General features: G+C 39.8%; 1 protein-coding gene across 17 annotated transcripts in view; it reads right to left on the minus strand.

Moving 5' to 3' along the window:
- Positions 1-26,427, minus strand: part of SIDT1 (SID1 transmembrane family member 1) — an 89,283-nt gene that overhangs the window by 29,028 nt on the left and 33,828 nt on the right. For 13 of the 17 annotated variants that reach the window (XR_003518288.2, XR_004820289.1, XM_027585457.2 and 10 more), the window contains 7 exons: positions 23,293-23,338; positions 20,818-20,919; positions 20,115-20,198; positions 18,255-18,414; positions 17,000-17,071; positions 16,486-16,579; positions 6,533-6,576 (listed from right to left, as the gene is read on the minus strand). Coding sequence is in view for 15 of the 17 variants with exons in the window: in XM_027585457.2 (XP_027441258.1) it covers positions 6,533-6,576; positions 16,486-16,579; positions 17,000-17,071; positions 18,255-18,414; positions 20,115-20,198; positions 20,818-20,919; positions 23,293-23,338 (602 nt within the window). In the remaining 2 variants the exon portion in view is untranslated. The remainder of the gene's footprint in view (positions 1-6,532; positions 6,577-16,485; positions 16,580-16,999; positions 17,072-18,254; positions 18,415-20,114; positions 20,199-20,817; positions 20,920-23,292; positions 23,339-26,427) is intronic. The other 4 variants (XM_027585459.2, XM_027585458.2, XM_027585455.2 and 1 more) reach the window with 2 other exon arrangements.

Consider the following 26,427-nt stretch of genomic DNA (forward strand, 5'->3'; position numbering starts at 1 on the left):
CCTGATGATGACTGATGTTGAGCATCTTTTCAGCTGTCCGTTGGCCATCTGGATCTCTTCTTTGGAGAAATGTCTGTTCATGTCTTCTACCTATTTTTAAATTGGATTATTTGTGTGTGTTTTTTTGGTGTTGAGTTATATAGGTTCTTTATATACTTCAGATATAATTCCTTATTGGATACATCATTTGCAAATATCTTCTTCCATTCAGTAAGTTGTCTTTCTGTTCTGTTGATGGTTTCATTTGGTGTGCAGAAACTTTATTTTGGTGTAGCCCCATTAGTTTATTTCTGCTTTTATTTCCCTTGATCGAGGAGACATATCTAATGTTGCTAAGGCCGATGTCAAAGAGATTACAGCTTATGTTTTCTTCTAGAAGTTTTATGGTTTTGGGTCTCACATTTAGGTCTTTAATCTATTTTGAGTTTATTTTTGTGTATGGTGTAAGAAGACAGTGGTTCAGTTTCATTCTTTTGCATGAATGTCCAGTTTTCCCAGCGCCATTTGTTGAAGACTGTCTTTTTCCTTCCCATTGAATATTCTTGCCTCCTTTGCTGTAGATTAATTGACCATAAAAGTGTGGGCTTATTTCTGGGTCCTCTATCCTGTTCCATTGATCTACATGTCTATTTTTGCGCTAGTACCATACTGTTTTGATCACTACAGTTTTGTAGTATATCTTGAAATCTGCAATTGTGATTTTTTCATCAGTTTTGTTCATCTTTTTCAAGACTGCTTTGGCCATTTGGGGTCTCTTGTGGTTCCATACAAATTTTAGGATTATTTATTCTAGTTCTGTGAAAAATGCTGTATTTTGATAGGGATCAAATCTGTAGATTTAAGCTCCTTCTTTTTAACCATTAACCTATGTCCTTTTATAAAGGTGTAATTAAAAAAAATATTAGATGTGTAAATAGTAAGTGAAGAATGACACTAAAATCATAAAACCCAGAATTTTTGGCATTTTGGTGTTACTGAGAAGCCCTCTGCTATGAGAAGTAGAAGAGTGCATAGGAAAATGCTTGAGTTTGGTTATGGTAGGAGGTTGAAATGGTTTGTGGGAAGCAATGTTTTTGTGGGTGTAAACAAAGGAGAAAAAAACCCAAAAGCTAAAATCAAAGCAAGCGAGCAAACAGAAACAATCACTGTTTTGTTAGGTGAAACTTCATTAAAAAGCAAAAGCCACCTGTGTGGGTCTGTTCAGACTTGGATGTGTTACTGACTTCAATACTCAGCTCTGGCTCATCTGCAATACCAGTGGTTCTATGATGGACAAGAACATCAGGTTTTTCATGGGCAATACAAAACATAAAGATGTTTTAACTTTGTGGACTTCTATAGGCACATTTTAAATATGAGATTGGCCAACACGGGATAACAGTATTCTATTAATTTTTCTCACATCTAAGGCCTTCACTGACTGCAAAAAACCAAAGCATCATTTCCCAAACTTCAAATATACTTGATGCTCCTGGAAGGGGAGTTATATTTATATTTAACTCTATGGTATTTAGAAATAATTAAGCACAAAATATCAGTTTATAGGACAGACCAAGATGTTCTGGGTGGGAAGAAGTAAACATATAAAGTTGTGAATGAGCTCATCTTAATGAAGAAAATTGTTCTGGCATCGTTTTTCTGAGCATGAACCCTGTGCCATCCGTTTACTAACATTGAATAAGATATGCTCGCATGCTGGCTTTTTATGTTAAGTGCTCAGTGTGAGGAGGAAAACTTCATTTTGAGCATGTTTGGATCTTTCAGAGACTTCATATTTATAATCGTCCTGCCTTCTTCTGTCTCTGGGCTCAGGAGGTTGGAAGCTGAAGAGGGAGTCAGAAATGATGCGAACTCACTGCCCAGAAATTTCAGTTTCATGCCAATAGGCTACCTATTCCCAAAGTTTCAAAAGTTGAGGAGAGAGTTCCAGTCCAAGACGGCAATGTGGGAAGACACTGAACTCACCTCCTCCACGGACACACCAAATCAACGCCTATTTATAGAGCAATTCCTCCTGAAGAACTGAGGGCTGACTGAGCAGCTTCTGCACAACTAAAGATAGAAGAGCAAGAAAAATAAAGACATGCTAACGAAGGGCCCTGTAGGAACTGCCGTGGGAGGGATAGTTCTGAGGGACCGTGAGCAGCTTTGTCTGCCTTGGGGCACAGGCAAAAGCCGTGGTTTAAAAGGGCAACTAGAATAGAAAAGATCCAGCCTTAGAACTCTCCATGGTGGGAGAGCTACTGGAACTCTCTCTGCTGGGAAGAGCAGGCGAGGGCCTTGGTTCACTGTCCCCCTCCACCTGGATAGTGCACAGGGGAGCAGGTCCCCGGTCCTCCGGGCATCAGAGCTGGCCTGCCTCCTCAGTGCATGTTAGTTTTAGAGCTTCTCTCTTCAGAAAGATAAATAAACTTTAAATATAAACAGGGACACCTGGGTGGCTCAGTTGGTTAAGCATCTGCCTTCAGCTCAGGTCATGGGACCAGGGTCCTGGGATCGAGTCCTGCATTGGGCTCCCTGCTCTGCGGGGAGTCTGCTTCTCCCTCTCCCTCTGCCACTCCCCCTGCTTGTGCTTTCTCTCTCTGACAAGTAAACAAATAAAATCTTAAAAAAATTATATATATACTTATATATATGTATAAACAATATATGTGAAGCTTTTCTATTCTATTAAAATTTGCCACCAATGTTAAGCTTATCTATTAAAGAGAATGTTTGGTGAGGGAAAAAAAAAAAAAGACAGGCATCCCAAGTCCCCAGTGACAAGCTGGGTAAAATCTCCTCTGTTTCGGCATTCCTTTTAACCTATCAATACTCCATGACCACACTCCCAGATCTCAGCATGGAGAGGAAGAAATCCAAGTCATGCTCACCTGGTCACCTTCTCATTACCCCCACCCCCTGCTATCATCCTCCCACCATCCTACTGGACTGAGTGAAGTGGGCTTCTTCTCTTTTGCAAGTCTTCCCCGCCTCATCTTCTTGTTGTGGTAGCATTTGACCCCTCCCTTTCAGATGCCTAGGTCCACACTGATTTGAGCAGGACAGCATGCCAAGTCTAGTGGGATCCTCCTTCCCTTTCAGACACTGCTTCTAGCATTTTCTCTGGCTACCAGCCCCCAGGGCATTCCCCTGTAGCTCTGAGCTCCACTGATCTTCCGGTAGCCGCCAGAGTTACAGGGATCCCGGCCCTTGGGAGAGAAAGGCATTTCTGTATCCTTGCTCCTTGGCAAAGATTCCTCCCCTGAAATGTCTCACCTTAGCTTTCAGCTAAATAGTGTCCCTCACTTGCTTCTGTCTCTTGGTCCAGGCTGGTTTCTCAATGCTCCCTTTGATGTGCTTAAAAGAGTTGCTAACTGGTTCTTTCCTAGGGGAGAGTGTGTCTTCTCTGTTCTTGTCTTCAGCATCTAGGTCGTGTCTCACTTGTCATATACCATCTTTCTGATACAGCCTGGCTGTATCAGAACAGAGGCTCCTGATTCTCCCTATTTCAAAGCCCTTTGTGGTGAAAAAACTAAGCCGGGATTTCGTTCAGGTGTCCTCACCTGGCCGTCCGTGTGTTTAAGTCAGATATTCTCAGTTGGAGGGTAGAGGTGGCGGGGTGTGTGTGTGTGTGTGTGTGTGTGTGTGTGTGTGTCATTTTGGCCCCAAGAGGACATTTGGCAATGTCTGGAGACATTTTTCGTTGTCACGAGGATGGAGTGTACTGGTGGTTTCTAGTAGGTAGAGGTGAAGAATGCAGTTAAACATCCTACAGTGCACAGGATAGCCCCTAACAACAAAGAATTATCTGGCCTGTAATGTCAATAATGTGGAGTTTGAGAAACACAGGTCTTAGGGGAAGATGATCTCGTCCTAGTTCTGTAAGTAGGCTTGATTGATCTGTAGGTAAATCTACTCCTTTGCAGTGACTGATTAAACAATAAGTAAATGTCCCACTCTACACCAGTGAAACGTGAGAAGTTACTGGGTGCTTCGGAAAAAGTCCTTCCTTTTGGACATTGTCAGGTGAGGGTGTCAAGCTAATTCACCTCACCACCAGCACTGGAAGGAAAGCAGAGTCAAGGGAATGGCAGGGAAAAGGACTAGGGCCGCCAGACTCAGTTAACCCTAAAGCCCACCCTTCCGCTCAACTTGCAAGGAGAGGAGCCCCTTTACCGTTTAAGCATGTTTTGAGATCTATTTTGTTATTTGCAACCATGTGAATCCTAACTGATGCATCTTTACTCTTTCTTCCTCCCTCCCCACCTTCTTCCCTCCCTTCTCCCCCTCCCTCTGTCTTTCTTTCTCCCTCACTTCCTCTTCCTCCCTCCCTCCCTCCCTCCCTCCCTCCTTTCTTTCTTTCTTTCTTTCTTTCTTTCTTTTTTTCTTTCTTTCTTTCTTTCTTTCTTTCTTTCTTTCTTTCTTTCTTTCTTTCTTTCTTTCTTTCTTTCTTTCTTTCTTCTTTCTTTCTTTCTTTCTTTCTTTCTTTCTTTCTTTCTTTTTCTTTCTTTCTTTCTCTCTCTCTTCCTTCCTTCCTTCCTTTCTTTCTTTCTTCTTTTTCATTCTTTCTTTTCTTTTCTTTCTTTCTTTTTTTCCTTTTCTTTTCTTCCTTCCTTCCTTTTTCTTTCTTTCTTTCTTTCTTCTTTCTCATTCTTTCTTTTCTTTTCTTTCTTTCTTTTTCTTTTCTTTCTTCTTTCTTTCTTTTCTTTTCTTTCTTTTTCTTTTTTTCCTTTTCTTTCTCTTTCTTTCTTTCTTTCTTTCTTTTTCCTCTTTCTTTTTTCTTTCTTTTTCTTTTTTTCTTTTCTTTCTTCTGTCTCTTTTTTTCTTTTCTTTTCTTTCTTTTTCTTTTTTTTCTTTTCTTTTCTTTCTTTTCTTTCTTTTCTTTTCTTTTCTTTCTTTTCTTTTCTTCTCATTCATTCATTTCTGCTTGCCACCTGAAGGGGGCCTATAGCTCTTAGTTAATTTTCAGAGCCTTCTTGATCTTGGACAATGATCTGGCTAAAGTCTCAGCTCTGTCCACCTACACTTCACTGTTCAGGAAACTTCTGAACACAGAAATTCCTTGAATTATCATTACAATAATAAAATGTCTTCACTCATACAATAAAAATAACAGACCACCCTTTCACAGAGCACCAATGGGATCCAACTAATCAGGCTTTCTAAGTTCAACTGAGACCTAAAATAAGAGCAAAACTTGGAGAGCACTAGAAGAGAAAGGATGAGATCCAGAGAGAAGACAAATTCATTTACACATTTTATGAATACAAGGGAAAGTGGGACTTCGGATTTTAAAGACCCTAGAGCAGGTGTCCTTTCACAGTCTTTCATACTGCTAGTTGAATGTTATCAAAACCAATTGCCCGGGTGGCTGGAAAAATAAACATGCTGGCATTGAGGAAGACAAAAAAATCAAAGGAAGGCAGGAGAAGCAGCCCACCAGCAGAGTGAGAAATGTTCCTGCTGGGTGGACAGGGGATCAGTTTGTGTCTTTCTAACATTCTGTGGGCTCATTTAAGTACAGAAAACACAGAACTAAACATCAGCTGCATGTGACTTAAAAATCAAGTCTCATTTCATCATTCCTTTTCCAAATAAGCACTACATGCCAAAGAACTTATGAACACTATCTCACACTGATTTAGACTTTTCAAAAATGAGGACATTTACAAAAGGTATAAACTTCAGTTATAAGATAAATAACTCCTGGGGATATAAGGTGCCACCTGGTGACTATAGTTAGTGCTACTATATTGTATATTTGAAAGTTCCTAAGAGAGTAGGTCTTAAAAGTTCTCATCACAAGAGAAAAAAATTATAACTGTGTGTGGTGATGGGTGTTAACTAGACTTATCATGGTGATCGTTTTGCAATATATACAAATATCAAATCATTTGGTTGTACACCTGAAAATTATACAGTGTTACTTGTCAATTATTTCTCAGTTAAAAAAATGAGGACATTTAAATTTTTTTAAGTTTTGATAAAAAGATCAGCTAATCAAATTCCTTTGTTCAAATTATCAGAGTGGAGGAAAGGGCATATTACTGTGGTTGAATAATCAGTTACTCTGGATTTCCCAAAGTTATTATACTCCTTATTACACTAATTAGTCTCAAATATTTCCGGTTTTTAGCTACTTGAACAAAAAAACCTCTATCTCAATTTGGGAAAAGTGAACTCTGTATTAGAGTTGACACAATAAATTCTTATTGTTCACAAGTCAGTTTGGGGATAACAGTTTACATCCTAGAAAAGATTAAACTTAAAAAAAAAATGAATGGCTGATAAATGGGCTAGGGGTAACTGCAAGGGATACTCCGAGCAAAGGTTCTTAGTATAAGCTCCATATCTCAGTAATTACCAACTATGAAAACTGGTTCTCACTAGCTCTGCTTTCTCTAGAAAGACTGCTGATTAGATTACTCTGTGGGATAGGTACCAAGGGAGGGTTTGGAAATTACAAAAGGCAGAGAGACAAAAGAAGTACAAATGGGATGTTGCCAAATACTCAATATTATTTGAATTTGAAACCAGGGGTTTTTCTTACCATCACTGGAACCAAAGCTTCCATCGATGGATTTTCTTTTAAACCTATAAACAAGCACACACACATGATTCTAAGACAGTGAAATCCTCAGCATTTCACATTTATTCCCCATAGACTTTGTTGAAGATTTGTCTGCTAGGAACTATTAAAAATGAGCCTTTGCATGTGGAGAAACTGGACCTCTGATACGTTGCTGGCGGGACTGTAGAATGGTGTAGCCACTTTAGAAAACTCTTCGACAGTTCCTCAGAAAGTTAACATAGGCTTACTGTATGGCCCAATTCCACTCCCAGGCATGTATCTACATACATAAATTCATTAATTTATTTTCAGATTATTTTTTTTCAGATAATTCACACATCATAAAATTCACCCTTTAATGTGCATATTTCAATGAATTTTAGTATGTCCACAAAACTGTGCAACCATCACTATTATCTAATTCCAGAACATTTTCATCACCCCCCCAAATTAAAAACCTACTAGCAGTCACTCCCTAATACCCACTCCTGTACATTTCTGACAACCACAAATCTACTTTCTGTCTCTATAAATTTGCCTATTCTGGAAATTTCATATAACTCATACTATCTGTGGTCTTTTTTGACTGGCTTCATTCATTAAGCATAATGCTTTCAAGGTTCATCTATATGGTAGCATGAATCAATACATCAGTCTTTTATGATTGAATAATATTCCTTTGTATGGATACACCATGTTTAATTTATTTGTTTACATTTGATGGACATTTGGTTGTTTCCATGTTTTGGCTATCATGAATAACACTGCTATGAACATTTGTGTACAAGTTTTTGTGTGGATACATGTATGAAATTCTCTTGGGTATACCTACATACGGAAGTGCTGGGTATGAGGTAACACTATGTATTTTTTTTTTCAAACTTTTCCACAGTAGCATTATAGCAGGAACTACTTTATATTCCTACTAGCATTGTATAAGGTTTCAATTCTCCATGTCTTTACCAACTCTTGTTACATGTTTTCCATTAAAAATTACAGTCATGCTAGTGGATAAGAAATGATATCTAATTGTTTTCTTGATTTGCATTTCCCTGATGGCTAATGATGTTGAACATCTTTTCATACGCTTATTGGCCACGGTATATCTTCTTTGGATAAATAGCTATTCAAACCCTTTGCCCAATTTGTTTATTTTTCTTTGTATCATTGGCTAATAAGAATTCTTTATATAGTGTGGATACTAGACTCTTAACGGATATATGAGTTGCAAACATTTTCTCCAGTTTTGTGTGTTGTATTTTTACTCCCTTGATAGGCCCTTTAAAAGTACAAAAGTTTTGGGGTGCCTGGGTGGCACAGTTGGTTAAGCACCTGACTCTTGGTTTCAGTTCAGGTCGTGATCTCAGGATTGAGAGATGGAGCCCCGTGTTGGGTTCTGTGCTCAGTGGGGAGTCTGCTTGAGATTCTCTCTCCCTCTGCCCTTCTCTCTCCTGTTCTCTCTAAAATAAAATAAATAAATCTTAAAAAGAAAAAAAGCACAGGGGCCCCTGGGTGGCTCAGTTGGTTAAGTGACTGCCTTTGGCTCAGGTCATGATCCCAGAGTCCTGGGATCAAGCCCCGCATCAGGCTCCCTACTCAGCAGGGAGCCTGCTTCTCCCTCAACTGCTCCCCCGGCTTGTGCTCTCTCTCTCAAATAAATAAATAAAATCTTAAAAAAAATTTTTTTAAAAATCACAAAAGTTTAATTTTGATGAAGTATAATTTATCTATTTTTTTTCTTTTGTTACCTGTGCTTCTGGTGTCCCATCTAAGAAACTATTGCCTAATCCAAGGTCACAAAAGATTTACACCTCTGTTTTCTAAAGTTTTATAGATTTAGCTCTTGTATTTGGAACTTTGTTCTGAGTTAATTTTTTTAAAAGATTTTATTTTTTTAAGTAATCTCTATACCCAATGTGGGCCTTGAACTCATGACCCAGAGATCAAGAGTCACATGCTCTTCTGATTGAGCCAGCCAGGCACCCCTTGTTAATTTTTTCATATGGTGTGAGGTAGGGGTAAAACTTTGTTCTTTTTCAGGTTGATACCCAGTTGTCTCAACAACATTCGTTGAAAAGGATATTCTTTTTCCATTGAATTGTCTTGGTACCCTTGTCAAAAATAGGATCATAAATGTAAGGGGTTTATTTCTGAACTCTCAATTCTGTTCCATCAATTAATATGTCTTTCCACATGTTAGTGCCAGAGTTTTGATTATGTAGCTTTGTAGTAAGTTTTGATATCAGGAAGTGTAAGACCTCCAGTTTTGTTCTTTTTTTTTTCTATGACTATTTTACCTATTCTGGGTCCCTTGCATTTCCCCAGGAATTTTAGGATCAGTTTGTCAGTTTCTGTAAGAAAGTCAGCTGAGACTTTGATAGGGATTGTTTTGGATCTACTGTAGATCAATTTGGGGAGTATAATCATGTGTTTTAGTTTCTGTTGCTGCTATAACAAATTATCACAAACTTAGTGGCTTAGAATAATACAAATTTATTATCTTATAGTTCTGAATGTCAGAATTCCAAACTGTGTCTTATGTGGCTAAAATCAAGGTAGCAGACAGGGCTGTATTCCTTCTAGAGGCTCCTGGTTATCCTGATATCCTGAGAGATTACCCTTTTCCTTGCTTTGTCTAGCTCCTAAACGCTGCCTCCACTCCTTACTCGTGGCCCCTTCCTCTACCTTCAAAAAGTGCAATGCTCCAACCTCTGCTTCCATCATCACATCAACTCCTTCTGCCCTTGACCCACTGTTAGTTTCCCTCTTACAAGGACCCTTGTGATTAGATTATACCCACATGGATAATCCAGAACAATCTCCATAATTTTATCACATTGGTAAAATCTCTTTTTGCCATGTAAAGTAACATGTTCACAGGTTCTGGATATAGGATGTGGTCATCTTTTGGGGGTCATTATTTTACTACAGCATCTTAATAATATTCAGTCTTCCAAACCATGAACATGGGATATCATTCCATTTATTTAGGTCCTCTTTTAATTTCTTTCAAGGATGTTTTGTCATTTTCAGTGTACAAATCTTATATTTGATTGGTTAAATTTATTCTTAAGTATTTTATTATTTTTAAAAATATTTATTTTTTTATTTTAGAGAGAGAGAGAGCAGGGTGGAGAGGGGAGAGGGAGAGAGAGAATCCTCAAGCAGACTCCCTGCTGAGCGTGGACCCGCCCCGCCCCCCCCGCCATGTGGGGCTGGATCCCAGGACCCTGAGATCATGATCTCAGCCAAAACCAAGGATCAGACACTCAACTGATTGAGTCACCCAGGTGCCCCAAGTATTTTATTATTTTTGATACTATTGAAAATGGAAATGTTTTCTTAATTTTATGCTTGAATTGTTCATTGCTAGTGTACGGAAATACAACTGGTTTTTGTATATCTCATATCCTGTAATCTCGATGAACTCAGTTTCTTTTTGTAGGTAATGAAAATTAAATAGTGGTGATGGTTGTTGCAACAGTGAACATACTAAAAACCATTGAACTGTATACTTTAAAAGGGTGAATTTTATGATCTGTGAATTATGTCTCAGTGAAGCTATTACTAAAAAAGCCAGGTATGTCATTTGGAAATGTCTGTCAAACATTGAAATGTGAATTACTGTCTCATGTCAAATGAGCCTCTCTTTTGGATGTGAGGTTGGAGTCAGGGAGGAAGAAAGTTAGGGGCTAGACATGGTTGTGCTTTGGTACATGGTGCTCTTATTTACTTTCAGACGGCTACTCTAGAAGTTGCACACTCCTGATCCTGGTATGTTTGGTGGAAGAATTTCTCTTCATACCTCTTTTGTTTTGACACAGCAAACTCATCCCTGCCTCAGGGCCTTTGCTATTGTTCTCTGTCTGGGCCACTCTCTCCCCACATCCTCACATGGCTGGCTCCTTCTTGCTATTAAAGTCTTGCTTCTGAGATATCTTCCTTGCTGAACAAATCAAATCTAAAGTAGCTTCCCCAATCCAACCATTCTCTATCACACTACAATGTTTTTTTTCTGCCACTAGCTGAAATTATTTGCTTTATTAATTGCTTGCTTGCTTATGTGTTTCTCCTCTGTACAATATAAACTCTATTAGAGCAGGGATCTAGACTGTCTTGTTCGCCACTGCATCCCTAAACTCTGGGACAGAGCCTGGCACATAGGAAATGATAACTAAATATTTGTTGAATGAACAAGGCATATTATTAAGGAGAGCAGTTACAATTTGGCCCAACTGTTGTAGCTGACAAATGAGGCTTTGGCAAAGTCCCTTTTTTTAAAAAAAATAAGTTTAAAATTTTAATTCCAGTATAGTTAACACAGTGTTATATTAATTTCAGGTGTACAATATAATGATTCAACAATTCTATACCTTACCCAGTGCTCATGATGGTGAGTGGGCTCTTTAATTCCCTTCACCTGTTTCACCCATTCCCCCCACCCACCTTCCCTCTGGTAACTTTGTTCTGTATAGTTAAGAGTCTGTTTTTTGGTTTGTCTGTCTTTCTTTCTCCCCCGTCCCTTTGCTCATTTGTTTCTTAGATTCCACACTTGAGTGAAGTCATATGGTCTTTGTCTTTCTCTGACTGACTTATTTCACTTAGCATAATACTCTTCAATTAATGCTATTGCACTTTTTGGGTAAATACCCAGTAGTGCAATTACTGGATCATAGGGTAGTTCTATTTTTAACTTTTTGAGAAATCTCCATACTGTTTTCCACAGTGGCTGCACCAGGCTGCATTCCCACCAACAGTGCATGAGGGTTCTTCTTCTCCACATCCTCGCCAACACTTATTGAAGTCCCTTTTTTTTTTAAGATTTTATTTATTTATTCATGAGAGACAGAGAGAGAGAGAGAGAGAGAGAGGCAGAGGGAGAAGCAGGCTCCCAAGGAGCAGGGAGTCCGATGCGGGACCCGATCCCAGGACTCTGGGATCATTACCTAAGCTGAAGGCAGACGCCCAACCATCTGAGTCACCCAGGCACCCTTGAAGTTCCTTTTTAAAACAATCCTAGTGATATTAACTGGCAAGCAATTACGTGAACTCATAAAAGATGATGTGTTTGTACTAACAGGCTTTAACCTACATTTGCTGTAGGTTATGGAGCTGACAAAATTCTTCAGTAGAGGAGTTAAATGATTTAGAAAACTAGGCTGAGGCAGGCAGTATCCCATGAGCAAAGGAGAAAATAGTAAATGAGAACTATGCCAGATTGATTACAAAATGGCTATATCTCCTCTTGTATTCAGCTCCTTAAATCGAAAGTTGGAGTCTGTATCTTCACCTCTTGAATCTAGGCTGGCCTCATGACTTGTTTTGACTAATAGAAAGGAGAAGTGATATCATGCCACTGCTGAACCTACGTCTTAAGGAGGCCTTGCACTCTTCTGCCATCTCTCTTGGAGATACAATAAGCCAGGGCCAGCCTGCGGGAATTTGAGAGACCAAGTGCCGCTGAGGCTGGTCTAGGAGAGCCACCTTCTAGCTGACCTGCCAGGTGATTGCACTCTATGACCACACCCAACCAAGATCTCTGAGCCCAGTCTGGATTAGCCGCAGCATCTGGCTGACCCAGAGATTTGTAAGTAAACTTAAATATTTATTACTGTATGCCACTGGAGTTTTTATGGTTGATTTTTATGTAGCATTATTGTGGCCATAGATAACCAATACAAGAATCAAGGGAAGGATGAATACTCTCAGGATTGTGCAGTTTGAACTCAATGTCTGGCAGGGTGGTTGGGAGAAATGAACAAGAGAACATATATCCAGATGTGGATGGAACTGGAGAGTGTTATGCTGAGCGAAATAAGTCAATCAGAGAAAGACATGGGTCATATGACCTCACTGATATGAGGAATTCTTAATCTAGGAAACAAACTGAGGGTTACTGGAGTGGTGGGGGGTGGGAGGGATGAGGTGGCTGGGTGATAGACAGTAGGGAGGGTATGTGCTATGGTGAGCGCTGTGAATTGTGTAAGACTGTTGAATCACAGATCTGTACCTCTGAAACAAATAATACATTATATGTTAAAAAAAAGAAGAAGAAGAAGAAGATAGTAGGAGGGGAAGAATGAAGGAGGGGAATCGGAGGGGGAGACGAACCATGAGAGACTATGGACTCTGAGAATCAAACTGAGGGTTCTAGAGGGGAAGGGGGTGGGGAGATGGGTTAGCCTGGTGATGGGTATTAAAGAGGGCACGTTCTGCGTGGAGCACTGGGTGTTATACGAAAACAATGAATCATGGAACATTACATCAAAAACTAATGATGTAATGTATAGTGATTAACATAACATAATAATAAAAGAAAAGAAAAAAAAAGAGAACATATATCCAGTGTTTGGCCCAGGGTGTGCACATTTATTGTAGTGGCTCCTTAAATACTTTTTGAACGGATTGTGGCTGGGAATGGGAGGGGAATGGGGTTTAGGTTCAAGTCAGTACAGCTAATACTTTGGATTCTTAGCTCCCTGAGGGCAGGAGCCATGTCTCTTATTCATGTTTCATCCTGATTTCCTAGCATGTACTACAAACCCCAGATATATTAATAATAAGGTACAGGGAGCTCATCAAGCAAATGGCATTATGCTCCAGGACTGGCTTCATTTGGTTTTGTAGAAACCTTTGTTATTTCTGCTGAGTTCAATGAGGGAAGAGTTCTGTTAGTGTTTTCCCTCAGTCTATCCTCTTATTAAGAATGCCAAATAGTTCTTATGTCTCCAGATTTCTATTTTCAGTTTCTCTATATTTGGAAAGAATTTATGCTTGTGCAATTGACTGTAGCAAAATAAGCTGGCAGCCAGAGGTTTCAACAGAGCCTTCTACCTCAACTTGCAAAAGCTGTGCTTGCTTCTGTAGGCCGAATGACAACTTTAGGGAGATTGATATCCAGCTCTTAATTTTTTGTCTGTTGGTATGTTGATTATGCATGCTGTTAACTAAAGAGGTAAAATCCTATCTTCTAAAATTTAAATCATCAGGCATAGAGACGATTTTCCTAAGAGAGGCAGAAGAGATGAACTTCTTTTTCCATGATCTTGGAGCTCATCTGAGTCAAAATGGAGAGCTTTTTGGGTCCTTTCCCAATCGCATCCATGCCAGGGTGCCAGACTTTTGATTTGGCCTCCCTGATCAGGACTGCCCTCCCTCACATGCCCTGACCACTCCAGACCCGTCTTGACTAGCGTGCCAGGCTCTAGAGCCAGGCTGCCTGGAAATCCAAACAAATCCCAGGTCCCTCATTTATTGGCTATGAATTTTTGGTTGAACTGCTTCAAAGCTCTATGCCTCAATTTCCTTAACCATCAGGTGGTGATAATACTAGTACTCATTGTAGGGCATTAGATGAGATAATCTGCTCAGAGGGCTCAGCATGGTGCCTATTAAATGTCAGCCATTATGATCTAGTAAATTAAGTAGGCTGATAATCAGTTAATGTATATACTTTCCAGATATATTTGCCTATACACTAGGGTTTTTGTTTTTAACTTTTATTAGAAAATAACTTCAAATTTACAGAGAAGTTGTAAAAATAAGAATAAAATATAAAACACCCATATACCCTTTATTTAGATTCACTTATTGTTAGCATGATACCCCATTTGCTTTATCATTCTGCATGTGTATAATATATGTGTGTGTATATATATATACACACATTAAAAAATATATATATAATTTTTTGAACCATTTGAAAGTAAGTTGCTTATGTAATGAACTGTGATTCCTAAGTATTTCCATTTTTTAAAAGTAAGCTCTATGCCCAACATGGGGCTCAAACTCACGACCCTGAGATCAAGAGTCTCGCGCTCTACTGACTGAGCCAGCCAGGCGCCCTCAATACTTCCAAAGAATAAAGATATTCTGATATTCTCTTCCTTAATCACAGTATCGTCAAATTCAGCAAATTTAACATCAATATGATACTCTTACCTAATCTGTCTGTGTTACAATTTTGTTAACTGATCCAATAATGTCCTTTATAGCATATTCTTCTTCTAGCAAAAGATCCAGTCTGAGACCAGGTGTTGCCTTTGGTTGCCCATATCTCTTTCGTCTCCTTCAATCTAGACCATTTCCATGGCCTTCCTTTGTCTCTGAAGACACGTTCTAATAGAATGTTTGTCATTTTGAGTTAGTTCAGCTTTTCCTCAGGATTACATACAAAATACGCCTTTCTGGCTGAATATTGCATACGTGGTGCTATCTCCTCAGAGTGTCTCATGTGGAGGCACACAACATCCATCCATCCATCCTTGCTCACATTAATTTTGATCACCCAGCCAATCCTGGTTTGAGTTTCCATTGGAGAGTCACTATGTTTCCCTTACAACTAGGAAGCAAATCATGGGGATACACCTTATGGCAGTGCAGTACCTTGATTCTCATCAGATTTCCCTCATAGTTTAGTATCCACTGATGATTCTTAATCTATGCAAAATGATGATTTTCCACTGCCAGCACTCCCTCCATATTTTCCAGTCAGCCTTTGGCCTTCTGATGTAGGCAAGAGTCCTCCCTTAACACTGTCAGCATTTGCTAATGGCTCCCTTCCCTAATGCGAACTACGTGGTTGGTGCCTTTGGATTTGTATCTGGAGGTATTTAGGTCCTCCCTCCCTCCCTCCTTCCCTCCCTTCATCAATTTGGATTCACAATTTTCTATTTTTCTCAGTAGTTTATAAATTATTCTTAATTATTTTGATGCTCAAATTGTGCCAGATATGGCCAGTGGTAGTCCCAGGGTTTTAAAATTCAGTTTCTCGACGGAAAAGCTCTGTGAAGGTCACAGAAGAGAGTTATTTTTTGAATCCGAGCTAGGCCTGTACCACTGAGACAGCTGTATTACTGTGGTAGCCATGAAGTTTTTCACCAATGCTGTGAGCTTGCCCGGTAGTCTGAAAACTGTGTGCAGAAAGCTCTGTGCTTTGTTTTCTTTGTGTGTTCAAGACAGGAATGAACATTTGTTTATTGTGGGCCTTCTGCCATTCTTTTGTAGTTGCCTCACAGAGACCACAACAAGGTACAGAATTCTCAGTGTTTGGGCCTGCTCAGAGATGCAAGGAGAAACCGGGGCCCTTTTTATTAGGGGCTCCAAACTCCTGGGAAGGGAAATTGTCTTGGTCAAATTACAGTACCATCATCTCCTTTTTTTCCTCTCAAGGGACATTTTACTGGAAAATCGATGCTATAGTAGTAAGAAAGCAGCTGGTAATATAGTACCAAAGCACATCACTCCTGCTGTTTATTATACCTCGAGATTTATTTCAGGCATTAATTTACTTGTTGATGGAATATTTAAAGCTATTAATGGAATATTTAATATGTTTCTCCATATTGGGAAGAACTCATCATTTCCTACATTCCATAGGATTTACAGGATTTCCTGGTCCAAAAAATACCCACGCTGTCCTTCTGTTGAGGTTTTATTAACTATGAAAAGAACTAACACTCTACCAGCACTTACTCTGTGCAGGACATTGATGTAAATACTGCAGTTATACAATTCTAGGAGGGAAATTGTTATTATTATTATTTTTTAAAGATTTTATTTATTTATTTGACATAGAGAGAGAGAGAGAGAGTACAAGCAGGAGGAGCCGCAGGCAGAGGGAGAGGGGGAAGCAGGCTCCTTGCTGAGCAGGGAGCCCGATGTGGGGCTTGATCCCAGGACCCTGGGATCACGGCCTGAGCCGAAGGCAGTCGCTTAACCGACTGAGCCACCCAGGCACCCCTAGGAGGGAAATTATGCTCTCATTATGGTGAGTAGGAAACTGAAGCACAGATTAAGTAACTAGCCCAAGGTCACACAGTTGGTGGTTGAGGTAGAGTTGAATCTGGTCAATATGGCTCTAAAGCCTAATGCTCTAATTCTTATGCAGAGAAGGCAAAGGGGGTTAACATTTCTTGATACTCTTGACTTACCTGATACAATGAACAAGAATAAGAAGTACAAATCCAAAGTAGAAGAAGAGGAAGATGATGAGACTGATAAGAATGGGTTTCATATCAACAGATCCTGAGGGAAGAGAAACAACTTTGGTCAGGGTGTCCTCAGGAGAAAAGAGGACCATGTTTGGGACAGGACAGCTTCAAGGGCCCATCTCCATCATACCCATTCTGAAGTCCTAATATATTTCCATTCAAAGCAGCAAAGCTGCAGGAGGTCACTCAGACATTATCCACAAATGGCTACCTTTCACACTCATGAGTTCCCAGTGGAAGGTAGGAAGGGACTTCCCGTATACAACTTCACAATTGAATTCCCTCTCTTTCTGGAAGAGATTTAACAAAATGCTTTGATTCTCTCTTCTATCTCTATGGTAAATACCAGTTTTTTAATGATGTTTCTCTGGAGGGATGGCATTAGCTTTGATGCATATGATTGACTTCCTCACATAGAAATTTTTCTCCTTTGAATCTTAGAGGCAATACCGACCTTTAGTGGAAGGAACAATGGTCACTTTAAGGTTCTTTGTTCGATGTAGATTCCAGGTTTGGTTCTCCTTTTCTGGTAAAAAAGAACAGGCACAATAGATCAGATATTTGGTTCTTGGCCTCTCATCTGAACAGTTGTTCAAAAACTGTCCACAATTAGCTCTGGTTGTTGAATTTTCTTGTAGCAAGAACTAGAGGAAAATCTAACCCCCAAAGCTACAAACCATCTAATACCCCTTTGGGCTAAGCTTTCAATTTGGCTTTTGCTTGGGTGCATTTTGATAGTATTGAAGCAGTGAGACTGCAGCCCCCCTTCTGGAGTGAAGAAGGCTCGACTCATCCTCTGCTATCCATGTGGCTCAATATGCCACAGACATCTGAAGAAAACAGCTACTAAAATAAATGCTGTCTCATCTTTTGGTTTGCACTATTCCAGCCAGTGAAAATTTGTTTTTTGTTATATAGTCATAAAAGGACTTGTAGTTTACCAAAGGACAATGGACACCAGCAAAACTCTAGACTATATAATTAATAGATTAAAGAATACATAAGCAGAAATTTCACCCAAATGGCAAGAGAACGATGTATACTCAATAGTAAACACCCTCTGTGTTAATCACATGTGGCTCATCAGCTGCTGGGGGGAGGGGTCTGTGTTTTCAATCAACAGCCTATTCCATTCCCACAGTAGTTCCTACGTAGTTACCCATAACCATTTTTACTATGCCTAAGAGCTCACACAATCCCTGTCATGGGGACAAATTGTCCACTTTGCTTTCTTACCTAAATCTTGCCAGGTATAAAATTTTGGCAACTGAAATTGAGAACTCTGAATTTTTCTCGTACATCCTTGTGGAAATGATGACTACTGATATATACAGTGGCTATATACAGTGGCTCATTACTGCTGGCTACCAAACTGATCTTAGAAAGTGGACCTTGATATGCTGCATAAAATCACTATTATAATAATAGCAAATATTTGTTGAGTAAAAGGCCAACTGAGTGAATAAACCTCACGTGGTCTGAGGGAGCAGAAGTCTTCGAAAAGATGTAGGGCACTAAGTGACATTCTGTAGTATCAACAATAGCTTTAGACTGATCATTTTCTTCCTTATATATTTTTTTCAAATATCTCTCAGACTGCCTTGCAAGTCACTGCTGATGACCCTCAGTGAGGCCACTGTGAGCTTTTGCCTTCCCTCCTATTCCATTTCATTAGGTTTTTCTAAGTAGCAAGCATTCCTATCTCTTACCCTGGATAAAGAAAGATCCTCCGCAGGTATAATCTTCAGGCCTTATCACAAATACCACGAAGAACTGCTCGCTTGGAAAATCCTTCTTCTGCATAAGATAGAACAACTTGTGATAGCAAGAAAGGATAGCAAAAGGGGAGAAAATCCATGGTGGTGTGAACTGAGAGGAAAGAGAAGAAAAATGAAGTTCACCCCTGCCCCCTAATTTCTTAGAAACAACCTTCAGATACCCATGATTTACTCCAGATTTTATCCACAATAAAATAATTGTTACATACAAAAAATTCAAGTAGATACACTATTCTAATTTCAATCTATCTTTGTGTCCACTTAGGTGCTTAGAACTGTAATAGGTCCCATGTAAAAAATATGTTAACAGCCTATGTTTAATAATTAATACTTGTATATTATGTTTTTAAAATTAGCATACTTTAGAGTGTTTTAGGTTCACTATATTAAGCTTTAATTATTTAAAAATCTAATGACAGGGGTGCCTGGGTGGTTCAGTTGGTTAAGCGTCTGCTTTCAGCTCAGGTCATGATCTCAGGGTCTTGGGCTCGAGCCTGAATCTGGCTCCCTGCTCAGCGGTGGTGGGGGGATTCTGCTTCTCCCTCTCCCTCTGCCCTTCCCTGCTCCCTCCCCCCCATGTGTGCTCTCTCTCTCTCTCTCAAATAAATAAATAAAATCTTTAAAAAATAAAAAATAAAAATAATCTAATGATAAATGACTTTCCTAAAAGTCACACAGCCACAATTAAATAATTTAGGTTAAGGATGCAAAGATTTAAGTGAGGCAACCTGAGTTATAGTCCTGGCTTTAACTTTCTCTAAGTTTACTTCTCTGTATCCCATTCTCCTTATTCATGAGTGAACAAGAACAGATATTTGGCATATCAAAACTGAGGCACTAGGAAATTAAAGCCTAATAGGGCTTTTTACATTTGATAGCTAAATTATAATTAACCTCTCCTCATTCCTTGTTATTTAGTAAACAGTATCACCTTACCCTGGACAACAGACCAAGTTGTAAGTAACTTAAATAAACCCACCCTAAAGACAGAGACAGAATCTCTTTGAAAATCTACTGACATGATATATGTTCATTTTTGCTATAAAACTGTCATTGAAATAATAATTTAATTACAAATGACAAAAGGGCAAACCGCTATAGACATGTGGTCTATATTCCTTTGAACCTATCCATTCTGTCCAGAATGGAAGTCCTTTTTTGGTTACTGTTATAGGTATACAGAGTATTAGAATATGTTCGATTCCGTTGAATAGATCAAACTTCACGCTAAATTGGCATCCCCCAATGAGGAGATTGGCATCTCACCTTACCTCTCTAAGCAATCTGTCAGATATATGTTCCACTGCATCATGGGTTCCTAAGACTTCCCAAGGGGAATGGCAGAGTAGCATTGTCCACCATGGCCTGGGCTTTGATTTCAGGAGTAGTGATCTTTGTTTTATTTTATTTTACTTATTTTTACTCTTATTATTTTAAATTTTATTTATTTGAGAGCAAGAGTGAGAGAGAGAGAGAGCACGACTGGGGAATGGGGAGGAATAGAGGAAGAGGGAGTAGGAGCAGACTCCCCACTGTGCAGGGAGTCCGATGCGGGACTTGATCCCAGGACTCCAAGATCATGACCTGAGCTGAAGGCAGATGCTTAATTGACTGAGCCACCCAGGTGCCCCACAATCTTGATTTTAAAACCAATCATAAAGGAAAGATATCCAAGGCACACAGTGAATGATGATACCTTCTGGATGCTGGTCCAACAGGTGACCTGACTGTGTATTGTGAATAAACTGTGTATTGTCATTGACAATACTGACCACAGAAGTGATGTCTCACCTGCAGTGTGATGGCAGCTTTCTTGGTCATGGACTGATAGACACCATTAAATTCCACATTGTGGTCGAGATCGTGCACTGGGCACTGTAATGTGCATGAAGGATAAAAAAAAGAAAGCATCACTAAAGCCATACTATACACACCACACATTCCTCCTGGATCACAGAGCAAGGGGTTCCTTACTAAACCAAAAACCAGGAAACATTTTCTCCAAGAAAAGTCACGCAACAGTCCTCCTAAAACTCGGTGCCTTGTCTTCTAAAGTTCTCTAAAGTTCACTTTATATCAAAGAGAACTGAAAACATTGTCTTAAAGTGTACAACACCTTTCCCATTTTTTATTAACACATTATGAGACAGAAATGGCCTATGGTTACAATAAAAATTTTAAAATCTAGAATAAACAGTAGGTTTCTATGTTTCTTGTGCAGGCCACGATTTGGTCTTCCATATTCTTTGTTATGATCCTCCCTCCCTTCCTTCTTTCCTTCGTTTATTTTGGTGAGGAGTCCACTAGTCTCCATCTCCCCAAATCAGTGTCTCCAAACAGATGATCCACTTGTGTGCACAAGATACTGTTTTATTTAGCAGTTTTGCAGGCGATGCAGGGTAAGAGGATGACATGGTCCCCACCCTCCTCTTTCATTTATCCTGGGACAATATTATGCTCCATATTGAAAGGTTGACAAGTTGTTAAGACTCACCATGATATTCTGGACTGAGACAACAGAACATGGATAAGCCATTTCAGACCTGACTTTAATAATAACTGAGTCCACATCATCAGGAAATTTGTATAGAAAATACTGAGAATAAGAAAAAGAAAGAAATGATTTGTTAATATTAAAGAATGTTTACAGTTATGAACTCAAACTGGTTTTACAATCTCCATTAATTCAGTCAGCCATTCATCTCACATATATTGAGCAACTGCTGTGTGCAGGGCTCTGGGCTCTGAGCCAGATATTAGGCATACAGCAGTGAACAAAACACGGTAGCCATTTTAGACAATGTTGTCATTTCATTTGTTAGCATTTCTTTCTCAACTAAACTTTCGTGTACTTCATTCCAGTTTCTGCTTAAGAAGATCCCCCCAACCCTTTGAACTAGGGATATTCAAGATGTAACATGAGACAACATTTACTTCTATATGATCATTTTGAAATAGGAAGCTCCACACTGAAAAGCAGATAAGCCTGTTCTTCAAGATTCTTAACAACCTTCCTTTAGGCAAGAATTACCACTAGACCTACCCTGCCCCTAGACTTCTTGTTAAAGAATTTGTTTCCTGGCTGGCATATAGCCAGACAATATTTCCATTCAAAGATCAAGCACCACTTCTAGCGCCTTGAAATATGTTCACAATTTGGAGCAGGCTGAGATATCTTCAAAATGATTTCTCAGGTATCATCAGAATCAGGAAGTATTTATAATAGAAAGAAGTTATACCAATTTACCTAGATTAGATTATGAATCCACTGTTTGTTAACCCTGATTTTTAAACATGTTGCCAATAAATGAAGAAAGGAGACTTCTGTCCAATAATTATAAATGTGGTAACTGCTTGAGAAGCTCGACATTAAGATTTTGAGGACACCAGCCAAAACAAGCCCAATATCCTAGGACTCTAATAAATCTATCAGTTGAAAGGAGAGGCAAAACATGTTAAAACTTAATTCTGTATTCCAGCATCCTCTTTACTAACCTTATACTGAGAACCAGAGCAATAAAAATATAATGTTGTCCAATAATCCACAGCCTTCCGATGGGGGAAAAAATAACCTCAAGATTAAGGAGTGTCATTAACACTGCAGTTTGGAAGTCTGTTCATGCCTTGTAACAGATGGCAACACTCCCAAGAACCCACTTCATTTGGACCTTTCATTTTGGAGCTTGATTCAAATACATATAATACAGGGCTCTTCCAAAGGTAAATGCTCTGGAATTCTCAAAAGGGATTTTTGGTTCTTAGGAAAGCCGAACTTAGTAACTCAAGAGCATTACAGTGATCACCGTTAGCAATAATGAGTATCATATATATTCCTATGTACTATAGGAGTTGGTTTTGTCACTGGGTGGCAGTATATATGCACTGTGGAAGCTCTCACTGATGGGAAATTTAGCTCTTAAAAGATGTGTGGGAGTTGGTTCATACAGGTTTGGAGAGCTGACTGCACACATCTCTTCCCAACTCTGTATTCAAGGACGTCATGTTGGCGGTTTGAGATTAGCCAGAATACAAGTATTTTCACCACAGAAATGGGCAAATGCTACAAATCAGGAGTTTCTCTCTGGGAACTGGTTGTTAAATATTTACCAGCATATAAATGTCTGTAATCGAATTACACCAGTATCCATATATATGTTAAGCCCAGTTTTAGCATATCCAAAACAAAAAATTAAGTAGCCAGGTATGACCTAAGCTGTATAACAGCCTGCAGAAGATTTACAAAAAATATCAGGACATTAAATAAATCTGTTATAAACTTGCTATTGCATAGACTTTCCTCTTTCAGAAGCCAAGAAAGAAAAAAGGAAGGTAGCTAGAGGTGTCAACAGAAAAGTGGCTTAAATCAAAGTTTTCAAGTATTTATTCTGTTTATGATTATGGTTTAATGGAGAACACAGCACAAATATCTAATTCTTCTCATGTCAGCATTCCTGGTCTCTCTTTATGACAGGAATAACTAATTTATTCTACCCATAACACTGTAGAAATTAAAGTCTGTCTTGTTTTTATTGCATTTCTAGGTCAATTAACTATTTGTGTACCTGTACTGTGTTTTGCCTTCTACTCCCTGGCCCCCCAGCACCCATTTTGATTACAAGGTCCATGAGGGCAGAAGTTGCATCTCTTTCTTCTTCACCTCATATCCCCAGCACCTAGGACAGTCTAATACTGTCTTTGGTGCATAACAGGCACACAATTTGCTAAAAGTTGAGCCAAGGAACATCTGCCAACAGATGTCATGCCTCCTATTTCATACCAACTAAGGTGAAAAGATTAAATGTTGTGTCTAAAATCCCAGTAATATGAACAACACGCCAAAAATGTAAATATATCACAAGTTGTAAAAAGTCAAGGGCAACACCGCATGCTGACTCTGCCTATTACCATGGCTTTTTGGAGGGTATTGTCAACAGGTAGAATCATGATAACCTTGAAACCCTTCACTTACCTGAGGTTGAGAGGGGCTGGCAGTGAAGTGAAAGGCAACATTTGTCCTGAGAAATGTATGTGGGAGAGGGAAAAGGGGGAAAAGTGAGAGAGAAGCTAAGTTAGCAAGCAAAAATGATTTCTGTAAAAGAAAACCATCTGAAAGTTGATGTAAGGAAAGCCTTATCCTTTGTGAAATGAGTTCTAGTCCCATCAAACTGACAAAGTAAACAGCATGAAGATTTGGTTTCAGCTCTCAAGAATGATAAAATTGGGAAGAGGATCGATTTTATGTCTTTATATAACCATGATGTCATACCTATAAAAGTAATTACTTGTTTGCTTTTGCAGACACTTTTGCCCTTTGGATTCTCTTAAGGTTTTACAACCAAGCACAGGGTTTGGGTGTCAGAAGCGGGCTGAAAAAGAGAGGAAAAGGCTTGAGGTCCTTTTTAGATAATGTAGGTCACACTACAAAATAATTTGGATGCATCCATGCCAAAAGATCATTATTTTAAACGTGGTGAACACATCATCACCATGGGAGGGGCTCTGGGGCTAGAAGCATACCCTTCCTGCCTCCAAGCACTTCTCCAATTGCCTGCCACACCAGCTAAAATTCCTGTCCAAGACCGTGTCCTCTTCAGTTTACGCACTGCCTTCTAAGGCAGTCCTCTAAAATGCAAATACCACCAAAAGAATACAATGAAGCTGTTTTCTATCCAGTTGGTAATTTACTGTGAACTATTTTTTAAAAATATTTTATTTATTTATTTGACAGAGAGAGAGAGAGAGAGAGCACAAGTAGGCAGAGAGGCAGGCAGAGGGAGAGGGAGAAGCAGGCTCCCGGCGAAGCGCCGGGAGCCCGATGCGGGGCTCGATCCCAGGACCCTGGGATCGCGACCTGAGCCAAAGGCAGCCGCCTAACTGACTGAGCCACCTAGGTGCACCTTATTGTGAACTATTTTATTAGATATTTTTGTTCTTCTGTGAAAGACAGCCTGAATCCTGCCCTGAGGAAAGGCAAGTGTGAGGAGCTTGTGGGAAGCACACCCTTGTAGTACAGAATGCTGGCTGGCATGAACACACGTGAACCGGGTTAAGAAGCTGGAAAACACAAAGACAAATTGGTCTTCTCTACAGTTTTGTAAGGGCTGTTTTTGGCCTTTTGTGCTTTCTGGCTCCTGCCTCATCTTTAGCCGTGAAGATCACTCACACAAGCCCACTGCATTCTCAGTGCTGGCACCTGGGGACAAGTCTGTCCCCACCCCGCCAGTCTGGCCTGCATTTCAGGGAACCTGAACCTGAACTTGTCCTGGGGCCCCTTCCCAACTTCATCCCTTGGTGCTCCCTAAAGAGTCTTCCTCTCCACTAATTTTCCTTTGATAAAAGAACAGTTTAAAAAACTTTACTGAAGATTCCTTTATAAAGGACACGTCAAAACATTTAACAAGAAGTTTATAATTGGAGGCGTTGTTTAGAAGTCATAAAACTTGAGTGCTATTTCTAAATTAAATGACCAACAATTTTAGGCTGTTGGCAGACTGGGCACAGAATTTAGCAATGGGTGCAATTTTTTATGTAGCTACTCCCAACAGAAATGATCAGTGTCAAGGACTGCTTCTGTTGAAGCGCGGTTCAAGACTTGTCGCCCAAAGTCAGCTAAAGAAGCCAAAGTCAGTGTCAAACCCAGTCGTGTGTTAACTCCTGAGATTCCAAGACCAGAGTCGGGACCCCTGTGCTGCGTGTGGCTGGGGGGCTCCCACTCAGCAGTGTGGTGTCATCTGCTGTTACCGGGGCAACACGGGGCCTGAGTTTGGTTCAGTTGCCAGGTCAGGGGAAAGAAAAAGACACGGATTTTCTTGGCTAGCAACAGACAGCAGGAGATTTCAGATGCAACGTTTTCTTTGGCCAGAAATTTCTCTTGTATACTCCCTTATCATTTGAATTCCAGTTGTAACACTGAATGTATGGGCATCAATATGATATTTTCCCCTTGCTCTTCGTGTTTTCCTTACTGGTATAATACATACAAACCTCAAAACCATTATTTTTTTTAAGACTATAGCATTTAAGTCCTCTCTACAGAATCAACAGTGTATGCAAAATAAACATTGTGTCTGTTGCAGATGAAACATGTCGCTTCCTTCCCCAGGGGGCCCTGCCACAGGTTGGGGAAGGTTTATTTATGAGTCGTTAACCAGTAGAACAAAGCTAATTGAGACTCCTGCACAACTTTAGAAGAAAAAAAGCATAAAATCTTCAACCAATTGTTTAAACAAATTAAACACAGGAAACAAATGTTTATTCGATAAATAAGAAAAACTCAAAGCTGACTTTGTTCCCTTGTTTTGCTTCGTTTGAGGGAGAGGGGAAGAGAAAAGGACCAGATGGCGTCCAGAGAGCTCAGTGTGCAGATAAAGGAGACGGGAGAAGAACAGTGAGAGGAGACATCCATCCAGGAGAGTAATAAAATGGAAGAACAAGGAAAGGGGGATGGAAAGAGAGGGTGGGTGGGAAGAGAGGCAGGGATAAAAGCTAAGTCGTTTTGGGGGTGAGTACCAGAGAAGACTGTGAGATTCCCGGCATCTTCTTCATCCTGTGATAGCCAGCCCCTGGCACAGAGCCCAGTGTGTGTGCAAAACCCCCACTTTGTTTGCTGAAGGAAACGATGCCCTATTATTCACTTGGACTATCGACTTCAGAATATCATTCCCTGTTATCTCCTTACGGCCATCTGTTACGAACTCCCTTCGCTCACCACAACCCTTCCAGCAACCTCTGATCATGTGTGACCTTCCACTTCATCGCTCCGGTCTGAGTATAAACTCTGCATGCATCCTTTCTTTCCTTCTCTGGGACTCTGCTTCTATAAAATTCAACGTCCTATGAATTTTATACACCCTTGGCTTATAAATCTATACTAATAGCAACCACTTTCAAAGTAAATAAAAAAAACCCCACCCAACAAAATGCCTCCCCTTTTTCTGTATCTTGCTCCCTTGATGTCATTCTCTATCCTCCCTCTCCTCCACAAACCAGCTTCTTAAAATCGTATTCTGCTTTCATCCCTCATTCATCTTTTCCTCTCCCCACGGCTGTCAGGATTCTTTCCCCACCATCACCCTGAAGTTGCCTTTGCTGCAGGTAATAGTCA

Source organism: Zalophus californianus, chromosome 1 (genome assembly GCF_009762305.2).
Source record: "Zalophus californianus isolate mZalCal1 chromosome 1, mZalCal1.pri.v2, whole genome shotgun sequence".
NCBI lineage: Eukaryota > Metazoa > Chordata > Mammalia > Carnivora > Otariidae > Zalophus > Zalophus californianus.